Source organism: Mirounga leonina, unplaced genomic scaffold (assembly GCF_011800145.1).
Source record: "Mirounga leonina isolate KUSES-001 unplaced genomic scaffold, KU_Mleo_1.0 Mir_101595, whole genome shotgun sequence".
Classification (NCBI taxonomy): domain Eukaryota; kingdom Metazoa; phylum Chordata; class Mammalia; order Carnivora; family Phocidae; genus Mirounga; species Mirounga leonina.
In genome coordinates this window covers 9029238-9043468 of record NW_023270158.1, presented here as the reverse complement: position 1 = coordinate 9043468, position 14231 = coordinate 9029238, and the positions used below count along the sequence as shown (strand labels likewise).

The 14231-nt window shown below is 41.8% G+C and overlaps 1 protein-coding gene and 1 long non-coding RNA gene across 2 annotated transcripts in view; one reads left to right on the top strand and one right to left on the bottom strand.

Moving 5' to 3' along the window:
• LOC118007710 overlaps nucleotides 1-14231 on the top strand; it is a 621984-nt gene that overhangs the window by 217275 nt on the left and 390478 nt on the right. The gene's annotated exons all lie outside the window — the stretch shown is intronic.
• Nucleotides 2289-14231, bottom strand: part of PTCHD1 (patched domain containing 1) — a 51947-nt gene continuing 40004 nt past the window's right edge. The window contains exon 4 of the mRNA XM_035000746.1: nucleotides 2289-4045. Coding sequence (XP_034856637.1) covers nucleotides 2391-4045 — 1655 coding nt within the window. The 3' untranslated portion in view covers nucleotides 2289-2390. The remainder of the gene's footprint in view (nucleotides 4046-14231) is intronic.

Below are 14231 nucleotides of genomic sequence, written 5' to 3'. Positions count from 1 at the left end.
AAAACTACTATCTGTCATAAAACAAAGTTCCACAGCAAGTCATTCCGGTTGACCAAATTGAATGATTAAATTCTCAACAAAATCCATTTAATTGGTGTGTGTGTTGTATCAGTGTTGTGGAGTCGCTTTAACCCGAGGTGCTCCACGTGGCCGACACTAAATCAATGGCTGATTTAGAACACACTGTTCAGAAAATGATTTAGCAACATGTGATTTAAGAATAAAACCAATTCCCTCTTCGGCTGTGTTTTATAAATAATAGCCTAGTTGCAGGCCCCTTGGAGAGAGAATTGATCGCAGATCTATTATGCGAACTTGCCCTTTTTCGAGGACTGTACTTGTCCTCAGATTAAAGCTCATTATCTTCTAGTTGAGTGCATAACACATTGATATGATCGCTTAGTGTGTCTGCAGGAGAGACTGAACAAGTGTGTAATGCACTAGCTATGTATTGAGAACTGTGTGAACAACAGTACAGGAAATAGAAAGCACAGGTTTGCACTTGGTGCAGTTACATCTGAATCATTTGGGCATTTTTGCTGTTTGGAAAGACAATGGCAAACCTAAATCCCAAACATTACCCAGACATTAAAAAAAAAAAGAAGTCTGCCTTGTGGCCAATAAAGTCCTGTGTTCTTTCCTTGGAAATGTACTTTGAAGGGAGAAATAGCCCTCTTAAGGGAAAATCTTAAAGTGGCCTGCCCTGTCTTAGGCATGCTAAAATGATGGAAACACTCTAGTGGTGTGACCCTGGCTGAGTCGCTTTATTCTCCTAGGTCTCAGTTTCCTCCGGTGCGGAAGTTGGGGGAGTTGCACAGTACATCCGCTAAGGTCCAGAGAGCAAAGGTGCTTTGGGGAAATGCTTACCACTATAGATGTCTGAATAAGCTACATCTCTAAAAGGGAAAAATATTGTAGACATTTGCCTCAAATGTGACCAGGTATTAGCTTCATTTTTATAGACATAAAGAAATGCAGGGGTCTGGGGCAACATACACAGCCTCTTCCAATCAAAGTGTTTCCATTTAGAGCCTGTAAATACTGCAATCAACAGTGTAAACATCTAGGCTCGTTAATGTACAGAAGGGCCGTGCAGTGCATTAGATGGGCACCAGCAAAGGTATTGGGGGGTGGGGGGGGTACCAGGAAGATGAAAGTCCAGCCAGCTTAGCAGGAACATTTGACCGCCATCATTGATAATTGTGTATTTGTGATTACATCTTCCAGTCATTTCCATCTATCTCCCCTTCCATCCTTCATCTCCCTGCCTGCACTTTTCCGAAGTTTCTCAGTTTTGGGACCTAACACTCACCAAAGAACTTCCTTTTCTCCTCTGTGTCTCTGAGCAGCCATGTCTCATAGCGAAGGCAGACAGGCTCTACGAGTTGAAAACTATGGCAGATAACCATTTCAGTGTTCACTTCTCCTTCCTCAGCCATGCACAGGCAGATGTTGTTTCTGGGCATCCACGCAAAAACTGCATGTAGGGTCAAACCACAAACAGCTGTACCAGCTGGCCATATTTTTTGTTAAAGTGGAGACACTACCTCTGGGTTCAAGTTGACACCTGCTTTTCCTCAATCCTGCCAGGTATTTGGGTTTGGCTCTGCAGTTTAGGGTACTCAGAGCCTCCTGCCAAGAGCTGTAACTAATAAAGCAGATCCATTTGGTGACAAGCAACAAGATGTTCCAAAATAGAATTGCTCCAACTCTGCAGTGCTGGGGCTGTCATTGGTTTAAAGGTGTATTCACCCAATCATACAAATGCTCAAAGTATACTGATGGGGGGCTATGATGGATTCATTCTAGACAACAAAACTGCCTCACCTGGGTGAATTTGCAGATCACTCAATTTCATTCCACGGGTGATGGCCACTCTACCCTGGGTCACTTCCAAGGCTGTGGCTTGCTTTTCCTGGCCAGAATTTTTGAAAGCATCTCCTTGGGGTGCTGGGGAGCTAGATGAGACAGCTAAGACCTCAAACCACAGACTCTGCCTGGAGCTACTGCTCTGCAGAAGTTCTGGAAGCTTTATTGTTTGAACAATGCTTAAAGCTATTTCTGCCTTGGCAGCTGACCTTTCAATCAGTAGGTTTTTGTCACAATACCAGCAACATCTGCAGCATGAATAAAATAGGATTCTGCTTGCTAATAAGCTTTCTTCTATTTGATCTTAGTTTAAGAGATGTGTGTGTGTGTGTGTAAATTATTTCTGGTAGCAATCGTTTTGTTTTAAAGACTGAAAATATGCAATGCCCATTTCCCCCCTTGTCCTTTGCTTTGGCAATGTCTGTTTCTTAAAAAAGAAAGAACAACTTTGAATTTGTTTCATTAACATAATCTCTTTGCTCTCAATAAGACCTAGGGTGAAAATATACAAGCAGACTCTATCACACTGTTGTAATTTGGTCAACCACTCGGGTACTGTCAATATCCACCATTTCTACACATTCAATTTCCTCCCGGTTTTCAGGATTTTTCTTCTCTTTCCTTTTTTTCTTAGAGGGTGGCAGGAAAGTCAGTATCACAGGTAAAATGGCAAAGCAGTGAAAGAAGGTGACAAATGCTATTAAAAACAAGCACCTGAACAGTGTACAGGTCAGATTTGAAGGCACAGCTGCGAGAGGAATCAGACCAACGATATAGCAGAGGTAGCTCTGTAAAATAGCTACCCCGTGCACTTCCAGGGCGTTCTTTACCCATTTAGTTCTTGTGAAATCCTTGCCCAGAACGAATGTGGATAACAGTGGAGCACAATTGTCAATTGTGTAGTTAATTCCATAAATTAAGCATAGCACAGAGATGCAGTCCAGTTCTACTTTCCATAATGTCATGAAACCTATAACTCCAAACTCCACGGACACAACCGTTAGAGTGAGCCAGACATTAATCAGAGAATCTGCCACCAGAAATGCCGAGAAGAAGAGCAGGAACAAAGCACTGATGCAGGAGTTGTGCAGGGGGGCTCCCAGAGAGGAGGCATATCGATCCATATACACGAAGGATGGGTTGAAGACAATGAACTTCACCTTGGAGGTGACAGAAAGTCTCCTGAGGGTCTCCAGGAGATCATAGAGTTCTTCTCTGTTAGTTTCCATGGTCTTGGCCACCAGAAACATTCTGGAGGCCACTACATCAACCTCATCATTGTACTTTTTAGAGAAGATGATGTCCTCTTGAAAATGTGAAAATTGGGGAGCTTTCAGGAAGGAATTCCTCAACATGTCTGTGAAGTTTTTCTTAGGCAAGCCAGTAGACACATTGAGTTTCCGAAGGTAATTTAAATAGCTCTCAAACCAGGATATCCGCACGAACCCCTTGGTGTATTCTAGCACGTCTTCTTGGACACTAGTGTTCCAGTATTCTATGGACTCGTATATATAAAACCCAATCACCGGACTGTAGTTACTAAAGTACTTTTGCTGGGCAGTAGTGTACTCAATGGTTTGCGTTGCAGTTGCTACGATGTTACTAAGGTCTGACCCTTCACTGACCTGCAGATAGCCCATTAAGGCAAAGGAAATATAAATAAGGTAAAAGAGAACTACAAAAGGCTTGACATAGGTGTTGGTTATCCAGTCACAGTAATAGCGTTTGAGGAAACATACCAATAGGTGACTCTCGTAAGTGTTCGCTTCCTCGCCGTCCGTTGTGTCCTCGCTGAATCTGGCTGTCAGGAGAAACCTGTACCATGCCGGCTTCTCCTGCAATGCCTCGGGCTTTGGGACTTTTCTACAGAAGATACTATGCTGGTAATTGTTTTCTATGTAGCCAGTGAATACCAGGCTGGAACCATAAAACGAGAGTACATAGAGGTAGTTGAAGAAGATTGCAATACAGGAATTGCAGCAGAAAATCCTGGCTGCCTCAATGTTCGTGAAAGGGCTGGCCCCTATGCCAAAGGTGACCAGGTACATGGCAGTGGTGAGAGAAAAGGAGAGCATGGAGTCTGCATAGACTGCTGCAGTTCTCTCTTTAACATGTTGGTCTTCTCTAGTTTTCCTCCAGGAGGATAACATTTCAAAAGTCCCATATAATCCATGACCTGAGGGGGCAGAAAAAGACCAGATCAAAAATTTGAAAGGAGTAACCTCTTGAAAGAGAGGAACCAACTTGGTCACGGGCAACTACCGGGTCAAGGGAAATACAACCAGCCTTGGTGGTGACAGTTTGTAAATGCCAAGAATTTCTCCTGTGGAAGAGAGCCCTGTATTTTAGTTAATCCTAAATGGTAATGGCAAGTGAAAGAGAAGATCGAGGGGCTAAGATCTTCGTGCTCCCTTCTGGCTTAAGAATGCGGGGTGGACTTCTGCCTATGGAAAGCCGAGTAGACGGGCGCCTGTCCCTTGGGGCTTATATACAGCGAGAGGTTAGGGCTGTGGGTGCAGCTTGCAGAGTTTGTGTTTCCCTTGGTTGGTGGAACACTCCAGAGAAGGTTCCTGGCCACTCATCGCTTGGCTTGTCATCCCCACAAGTCTGGCTGGAGGTCAGCACAGAGGAAGGTATTGGGCAGAGGGTTCTGAGTTAATGTCTCATCATCTCCTCTAAGTTTGGCCAAGTGGAAGGCTTTAGGGAGAAAGAGGCACTGTATTCAATTTGAGTCTTGATGGGAACCTAAATCACAGCCTCTTCCCCATGCCCCCTGCCCCCGCCAAGTATCAGTCCAGGAAGCAATAAATCTGAGACACAGAGGGAAGCACAATAAGTAGCACTGAGTTTGAGTGAATAGGAAAGGTGGAAGATGGAACACGATTCACACGAACTCTCCCCGCAACTGATAAAAATCAAAATTCCGCTTGTAGGTGTATAGCTTGCATTTTGTCTTCAGGGACCTGTTTGACCAATTTTGCTTGTTCGTAGATGATATATCAAGCAGGGGCTGACTCTGCTGGCTTAAATGCACTATTTGGCCATGGCATCTGAGGAAGAGAGCCAGATCAATAACCTTTTTCCTTAACTACTTAGTGCCTTGGCCTCCTTGGTTAGCACTCCAGAAGCACTGGAATTGCAGAGGTACGCTAAGTGCCCCTGTTTTCACTCCATTCTAGTGCTTGAGGCTGGATTCAGCTAGACTTCCCCCACCTCTCCTGCTTGGAGGCAGACACTTGCCTGATGGCTCTCCTGGGTTTCCAGGCCACTGTGACATTGAAAAGCCCACCGGAAGTGACCTGTTGTGGCTTTCAGTAACCCCTATCTTGGCACTGGGATCAACAGATCTAATTTTCTCCTTCTATGCCTTGACATATTCAATCCCATTAGTGAGGATAATAAAATCTCTACCCGGTGGTACAATAGTCTTGTTTTTAAAAAGGAATTAAAAATCTCTGGCCAAGCGTAATGCTGAGTGAAGTGAGTCACTGTTATTTTGTGTGTACAATAACTGGGTGAACATCTTCCCTTGTGCCCAGGCTGGTATTTATATCCTTATTGTGAAGTCTTGCTCAGTCTCAAACCTGAATGCCCATTCCATAGTCGTGATATAGGCCTGTTTCCTCAGAAGGATTTGGCATTTATCTTAATTTACTAGGCATCGTTCTGCAGCCACTTGAGAGGGCAGGTGGAGACTGTCAATTAGGTAACTGGCACTGTGGCCCCTACTAAATTGGAGGCACCTAAACTCCCCAGGCATGAAGTCAAAAGTGCACTCATTGACTGGCATCCTGTTAATTATGTTTTAGAAAGTTAACATCTAGTCTCAGAAAGGAAGACTATTTGTTGTCTGTTTCCACACTGTTCTCAGGAAGGACTGACCGACCTTTTATTAAAAGTAACCAATTCCGGGATAATGAGCATAAAAGGAGGATTAGTACCTCCAAGGCGTTTGCACCCTGGGCAAACAATACTGACCATTTCATCTGGGGCCAAGTAGACTAAGTTCTCTTGGGTAAAACACACTAAAGTTTCACTGAAAATGGCAAATGAAGATTTTTTTAATAGTATTTACATGCCAGAAACAAGAAAAATGTTTTAAAACAGGGCTTTAGTACTGAGTCATTAAATATGGTAAGAACATAAGAATGCATATAGCAGGATTAGAATTAGTCGTGCAGTGCATTAGAAGGGCACCAGCAAAGGTGTTGGGGGTGGGGGGGGGATGTTTTATGACATTATCTGACCCTGACTCTTGTTGGAAAATACCCTCAGAATCCATTTCTTACCATGCTGTTGAGTAGTCTTAGAGGCTAAGTGAGGAAAAGAATTGGAATTAACAGAGCTATTTGGTGAAGAGAGTGAGGCTCGAGGGTCCAGAATGAAAATAATCAAAAGTCGAGGAAAGATGGAAATAGGCTTTGAGCTTGTCTCCTGAGTTCTGTTGCTGCATTTAAATGCCTTGTCCTTCTACAGTGTGATCATTTTTATTGAGTCCTGACTCTCTTTGCATATGCTCTTGGTTCTGGGGTCAGCTCCAGAGAGAATTTTCATTTTGTTCTTGGGGGCCTTTGGAAACTACGCCTTTCCTTCTCTCCTCTCTCTACAGGGGTGTACATGTAGACATTCGTAGAGGCAAGAAGAGGAGGCCCCAAGAAAGAATACATTCTACCAAGTCATTCAGAATTTGTTGCTAGCCATTGTTGGTCTTGCCTCCAAAGGCCCCCACTATCCTTCCTGATAAGGCCAAATTCTTGTTTCTCAAGCCACACCTTTCTGGCAGATGCCTACACCCTAAATTCCAAACTGGAGGTGTGCAGTGTCTTTGAAGAGCTCTTTGGATTTCAGGGACAACTGCGGACACCATAACTGGGCCTCCTTCCTGAAGTTCAGTCAGTCAAGAGAAGGATGAGTGCCAACAGAGCTGGAGGTGCCTCCTGGGGATTAACAGCCGGGGGTGCCTCACTGCTGCTAGACCTGATTCACAGCTGGGTAATTATGTTGAAGAGGTCAGTCTGTTACCCTAAAGGAAAGCTGAACGATGGGGTCTCTGTTTCCTGGCCTGGACTCAAGGGGAGTCATATTCTGGGAGTCCTAGGACATGATGAATACCCTGCCTGCTCCCACAACCGCCCAGAATGCCTACTCTGCCCATAATTATAGCCAAATTCCCTTTGGTTTTAGCCTTCAAAGGTGTTCTTATAAATGCATACCCCTCCGGGACAGTGATGTACTGAAGCAGCTTCCCTTCATTCGGGGGGGCGGGGCGGTGGGGCAGAGGCTGGAGATGGGGAGGCAGTAAAGAGGAAATTATAGGTAGGTGGATTTCACAGAGACTAAATCCTTTGCAGTTTTTCCTTCAGCCAGCCCTGGCCTTATCTTTTGTAGCCACTTCAGAAATGGGCCAGTGATATCAAGGAAAGGCAGGGAAGAAAGGTTTTGGTAGGTTCCGTTCCTCTCCACTTTCCTCTCTCAGCAGGTGCCTCCCTTCTTTAGTGTCACCATCATCCATCACCTCTTAGCTTTGGGGCTGGGGTCCAGTAAGCTGGACTCTGAGGCCAAATCTCACAGATGTAGGCAAACAGATACCGCATGTGGATTGAAGATACTTTTCAGAGGTTTGGCTGTCATTTCCCGTATTTTTAAAAGGTGCTTTAAAAGCAAAAATATTGCTGTCTTCTTTGCACTTCAGTTTTTAAATTTTTCTCTATGAAGTCAGAACTCTGTAAGCCTCTCTATTAAATCTGACCAAGGGGCATACGTCATTGGTGCAAAGCATCATTTCAGCAAGGGACCATTATCCATCTCCAATGTTGCAAGCCTGTTCACGAGCACTCCCTCATAGCAGCACTCACATAGGGAGGTACCCAAACCTGAAGTTCCAGACAGACTTAGCCTTTGGTGACCAGAGGCCCTGTGGTGGTTATAGGAGCCAGGGCTCCACATCCCAATGGCAGGTCCATAGCTCAAGACCCGGAAGTAAAGACTATCCTGGTGAGCACGCCAGGAACTGATCAATATCCCATAGCGTCCCTGTCTTACAGTCACAGTGTTTAAGGCTGAAGAGTTGCCAAAGGGAACTGTTAAACACCACATATTGATTCTATCAAATTCTTAAGCTAAAGAAGCTTTTAAAGTATTCACTTATCTTTTAAAAGCACATGCAAGATGTTTGTTTCTATTTTGGCACACTGCGTGTCTGTATAGTTCCATGGGTGTCAGTATGTGTCAGGACACACGTACGGGCCCAAGGTCTAATTATTCAAGAGTGAACACTTTGAAGTGGTGGGGGCTTTTAGCCAGGTCCTGGGATAAGGACCGTAGAGCTCTTCGCCAATGTTCAGATACAGTTTGTACCAGGAGTGCAATTTACGTTTTATTAGCAGTAGACTTTGGGACCGTCATTTAGTAAAATCAAATACTAGAGGATTTAGGCTAATAGTTTTCCTTCTTTTCCAAGGGATTTTATATCTGTGTGTGCACATGACTTTCAGGCTTTGGAGCCATGAAGAGAAAAAGCAACACAAGTGATAAATAACACTAATGGTAGAAAAACCTCAACTGGCTATCCTCCAGTCACTTAAGGTGAGGCTCAAGAACACTCACAGATTAAGTCTCACCCTCACCCAGACCCTTTTCTGGGGCCTGACCAAAGCCTTCAGGGTTGTTTATAATCCACTAATGCAAGAATCCACCAACGAATAGTTGAGAGTTAACCCAACTTTACCCAGTAGATGTGCTTCTGGAAAGCTGTTCATGAAACGAATCATATTTTCAATGTATTTAATGGTTTTGCTGTCAGAGGCAGTCTGGGTGATTTGTTTATTTTTTGGTCAATGAATAATCACAAGCAAATTGATCTATTTTGTGCATCTGGATTCTGTAAGGCAGATTTTTCCCCAGGCCCAGGTTCTCATGCCTTCCCCAACACACAGAGACATAGCACAGAGGCTGATGCCTTTGGGCACTACTCACATTTTCATCCTTTCCATACTAGCAGGATTTCCTCATCTGGAGTTCCAGAACACAAGGAGTAGCTGAGAAGATGAGGAAGTGAAAAGGGATGGCTTGCTAATGGATGATCTTTTAGTTTCAATGCAAAAACATTTAATATCAGGAGACAATGAAGCCATTTGTAGGATGCCTGGGCAGTGCCAAATTTCTTATGTGGAAATAAAATTACTACATTCTTCTAAAAGATCCAGAGTATAATGAATGCATGAGCAAAATCTGCTAGAACATATTTTACTCTTAGATGAGCTTCACTAAGTAGCTCATGTTCTTAAAATGCTTTACTTTCAGTGACATCCCCATAAATTCATGATTTTTGGTTTTTTTGAGAAGAAATTTAAAGCGTATGAATGTCTGGGTTGAGTAACATCTATTTTCAGGGAGAAGTTCATTAATTGGGTTACATTTACACTTTGCCAGTTATAAACATTTACTTTCTATGCTGAATTGTTTGGTTTATCACAGCCTGTTTTGTGTCACAGTTAAGCGAGAGAGTAAAGGAAGGTGTACTCTGCTTAAGTTAAGAAGGATGCACACATCAGGGCAAATACACACATCTTATGCTTTCTACCAGAGACTTGCACAGTTTGGCAATTCTAATCACAGCATTGGATTTTATTTTATTTTTTTTTAAAGATTTTATTTATTTATTTGAGAGAGAGGATGAGAGGAGAGAGAGAGCACATGAGAGGGGGGAGGGTCAGAGGGAGAAGCAGACTCTCCACTGAGCAGGGAGCCCGATGCGGGACTCGATCCCGGGACTCCAGGATCATGACCTGAGCCGAAGGCAGTTGTTCAACCAACTGAGCCACCCAGGCGCCCAACAGCATTGGATTTTAATCTGAGAAATGCTTTTCCCTCATTAGAGAGCTGCAAATAAGAGTCCAAGAAATGAATATGCTAATAGCTCTTCCTTGTTGAAAGAAAGGTATTTAGATACTGAGTGTGTGTGTGCACTATATAAAATCAGTGTCTGTAAATGGGGCCCACAGCATATGCTATGGTCACTGTGCAATATCTTTACATATAGGAGACATATGTAATATATAAATATATGCATATATGTCATATCCTATTCAAACATATTTTATATATTTACATATAAAATGTGTGAATATATACTATATAATAGGGAAATATATAGTATTTATACCCAAATATTCAAACAATATATGCTACATAATGTTATAAACACATGAAATACATATATATGTACATGAACTTATTGCATAATATATATTACATATACACTATGCACACACACACACACATACGATGAATAGTAGGCTGATTTGAAAGTTATTTTACTGGTAAGGAAGAGAAATGCGAGTGCTACTACCTACACCATCAATGCAGAGAAGAGGCTAGAATCCCTCTCTTAGGTTCCATCTGCATTTTGGTTCTTGGCTGCTGAAGTAGCTTAGGTGAAATGCAGGATTTCCTTGACGATGACTGTGTATCTGATTGCATTGTGAGCTCCTATAGACCCATCTGGTCACTACTGCCTGGTCTCGGCAGTGACTTTCTCAGATGCTGGTCCAAATGCAACACCAAACTAGGTATTTTTCTTCATGGTCTATTTTTACCAGGTCAGTGTCCTGACGTTGCCTCCTGCTGCCTGACCTTTGTAACATCTGCCATTCCCCCAGTCCCTAGATGAGGTGGGGCTAGACCACCCAGAGTATACCCGGAGACCAGGGTCAAGGAGGAAGTGTCACTGCATTCCTCTGCCTTACTGAGCTCTGCATGGACCTGCCCCCTCAGTCCTATTCTTGTCCTCCTTTACGGTTAAGAATAGAACAATAAAACACGTTTTGCTCCATCTCCCCAGACCTATTTCTCCCCACCCACCCCTTACTGGAATATGATTGGTGGAGCATAATAAAAGGGTGAAAACTACCCACAAAACTAGATTGCACAATCTCCTTGTAAATTAGTCCCCAAGTGACTGTCAGACATTGCAAAAAAAATATCCAGGAAAAAACTTTGAAAATATTGTAATTTTAAAATAAGACAGTAATTCCTGTCTTATTTTAAATCAGATGTAAAGAAAACTGAGAACAATAAAACCCTTATCAACCAGGGTTTTTTTCTCCAGAAATTACCGAACCAATTAGTGATTTATATCTAAGCAGAGTATTTCCACAGCATTCTGCTCCATTATGTAGACTGTCATATTGTTGCAAATAACGGACTTGTACAATAATGTATTAGGTTGAACCATAAGAAATTACTGCTTTGTAGTTCAAAAATGGCTGGATATTGGTACCAATTTTGTAGGTCAAAAATAGTTGAATATTGGCAATTTCTTATGGTTTGAACTTTATTATTATCTGGCTGATTTCCCTGCCCTATGTGTCTCACGATTTTAGAAATATACCAGAATGGGGTGCCTGGCTGGCTCAACCAGTAGAGCATGTGACTCTTGAATTTGGGGGTCCTGAGTTTCGAGCCCCACAATGGGCATAGGGATTACTTAAAAAAAAAAAAGAAATATACCAGCTCAACCTGAAAACAAAACCTTTCAGGTTTGCTTGAGTTTAGAACAAAAATAAGAGTTCTGATTTCTCAGAACTAAATTTCCGGCATAAGAACTTTCACCTCTTCAAAGCCTGAGCTCCATATACTGCATCAGATTCCAGGTGGCATCAAATGAGAACAAATTCTTGGAAAACTGAACCTGATCTTCTGGTTTCCGCTAAATACAGATAATCTTAGAATATACCTGAAAGGTACCAAACGCCCCTGCTATTATTCTCCTCCTAGCACTTAATTACATCCTTTCTTCCTTTCCCATCCTTGAATTTGAGCGGCCTGGCTTGATAATTCAGAAGGAAGAGGGTACCCTGGATGTGGTATTTGACCTTCTCAAAAGTCCCAAACATTTGAAAGGGCTGTAAATCCCCAGTAGCTCACTGTGAGCGTATAGTGGTTAACTCTGTGTTGTGAAAGGGCTTGAAGAATATTTTTCTTGAAGAATACTTTTTTGTCTCATCCGATCTCCATGGCTCTTATATCTTTTTTTTTTTTTTTTAAAGATTTTATCTATTTATTTGACAGAGAGTTAGCGAGAGCGGGAACACAAGCTGGGAGAGTGGGAAAGGGAGAAACAGGCTTCCCGCAGAGCAGGGAGCCCGACGTGGGGCCCGATCCCAGGACCCTAGGATCATGACCCAAGCTGAAGGCAGATGCCCAACTGACTGAACCACCCAGGTGCCCCAATGGCTCTTATATCATGATAAATGCAAAGCAACCCTTATAAATTAGATTACCACTTACAAACTAGTATCGAAACTCTTTCAGCACAACTTCGGTTCTCCCCTTTCAGCTGGTCAGAATGTACATGAAGCCACAAACCTTCCAGATGAAGAAGGAAGAACCCTTCCTTCTGTTCCCTTCTATATTCTCCAACATTCCATTCCCTTCCTCATTTGTGTCTGACCAGGAATGCTGTGGAAATAGTAAGCCTCTAAGGAGAGCTTGCATGCACAAAATCTTTGCCAGTTTCTTAAATCATAGCCAACTGGAGGACAATGGTATAAATCCTCATCCTTTAAAGGAAGTTCCATAATGGATTAAAATGATGAGTGTCCTCTGTTTACAAATGGCAGTTCAAGTACTTCAGTACCTGATATTAATATAGTTTGGAAAAAAAGGATAGTACTTTATGCATAATGGGATGATAGAAACTCTTCTCCAAGTTTATAGTAACTAAAAAATGTCAATGGGCATTTATAATGCGGTAGACCTTTAAGGATTTCAGCTCTAAATAAACTGATCTGACTCATATGGACAGGGGTTTTGGCAGAAGTGAGATTGTCTAATATGCATGACACTGATTAAAAACATTCTAAATCATGATGTATCTATGCTTACATCATTGCCAAAATGATTCATCTGTGTAGGATATATTCTTATTGCCAGAGATGTCACGTATTGTCTTGGCTAGAAACACACAGTCACATCCCATTATGGCATACTCTCAGAGTTTATCCAAATTCTTTCCTATTCTGGAATTTTGTCAGGTTAATACTGCTTGACACACGTGGTCTTAAAATTTTCCATTCTAAATCTACTGCCATTTTGGCATTTGGCTGGATCTGGCCTTATGTGACCGGCATCACACTGAGAATGTTTAGTTTGCTGAATTTTAAGTATAATGTTTATCATATTATGGACCTGTTGTTGGCCAAGGAAATCTCTGTATTAGAGCCTTTTTTCTGAGATACTTTTCCTTTTAAATGAGACCATATAGTTTTAAATTTTTATTTGATATTGTATTTATATAACATGGAAAATCAAGACATTTTGCTTAAATCTTAGTTTAGACATAGCCATTTTATGTCATAGACAGACAAATTTTAAAACTGGACAGTTTATTGACTCATAGTGCAAAAGCCTTAGCACTGCATTTCTTCTTTGTCGTTTGAAATATTTATTAGTGTTTTGGGACTGGTCATCAAAAATCCAGAATTAAACATGGGCCCTAAATGCAACATTTATGAACATGCTCTTGCCTATATTTCATTTTATAATCAAATTCTGAGAATGAAGAGTTTATCTGTGAAACACAGAAGGGTGACCATCCTAAATCCAGGCACTGTTGGCTTTATGAGCATAGTAAGCACCCATTACATGGTGCAAAGTATTTATTGCAGATGGGCCCTAGCTACTAAAATGCATAGCTTCCTTTCATGTTGTGACTAAGTAATAGTTCTCTTTGGGCTAAAATGTACAGAAAGTTTGCATACTGATTGTCAGCAGGGAAAACTGCCATCAAATCAATGCATGTAACTTCCTTCACAAATTGCAAACAAGGGAGTATTGGGTACCTGCGGCGCTTGGTCTCTTTCACCACGAACGCCAGATTTTTCTGAATTGAACTCTGACGTCAAGTTCAGTGATCCTCGGTCTCTGGGGAGTTGCGGCGCTACTATTTCTGGATTTGTTTTCTAAAGCCAATTCTCGGCTAACATCGTCCAATCTCTTACATCCTTCCTTGCACCAGTCCTAGCTGGTATATTCCTTTTTGTGCTGACTTTGATTTACGATGTTTAAAATTTCTTTAGGAAGTATAAAAAGAAGTTTTAAGAAATCTTAAATATCATAACTTAGTTTACTTAATAAAATTAGAGAAGTTTCGAATATTCCATTTCATTTTATTTGGTGAAATTGATTTTTTTGTGAGGTTAATGTTAAGAAGTTTTGACTATTGCTATGTTGTTTTACTTAAAAATAATTTTAGGAAGCTCTAAATATTGAAGTTTTATTTTACTTAATGCAGTTAGTTTTTAGGAAGTTTTAAATACTGTATCATACTTGGGGCTCACTGGTCACAACTTGGGAGTGTC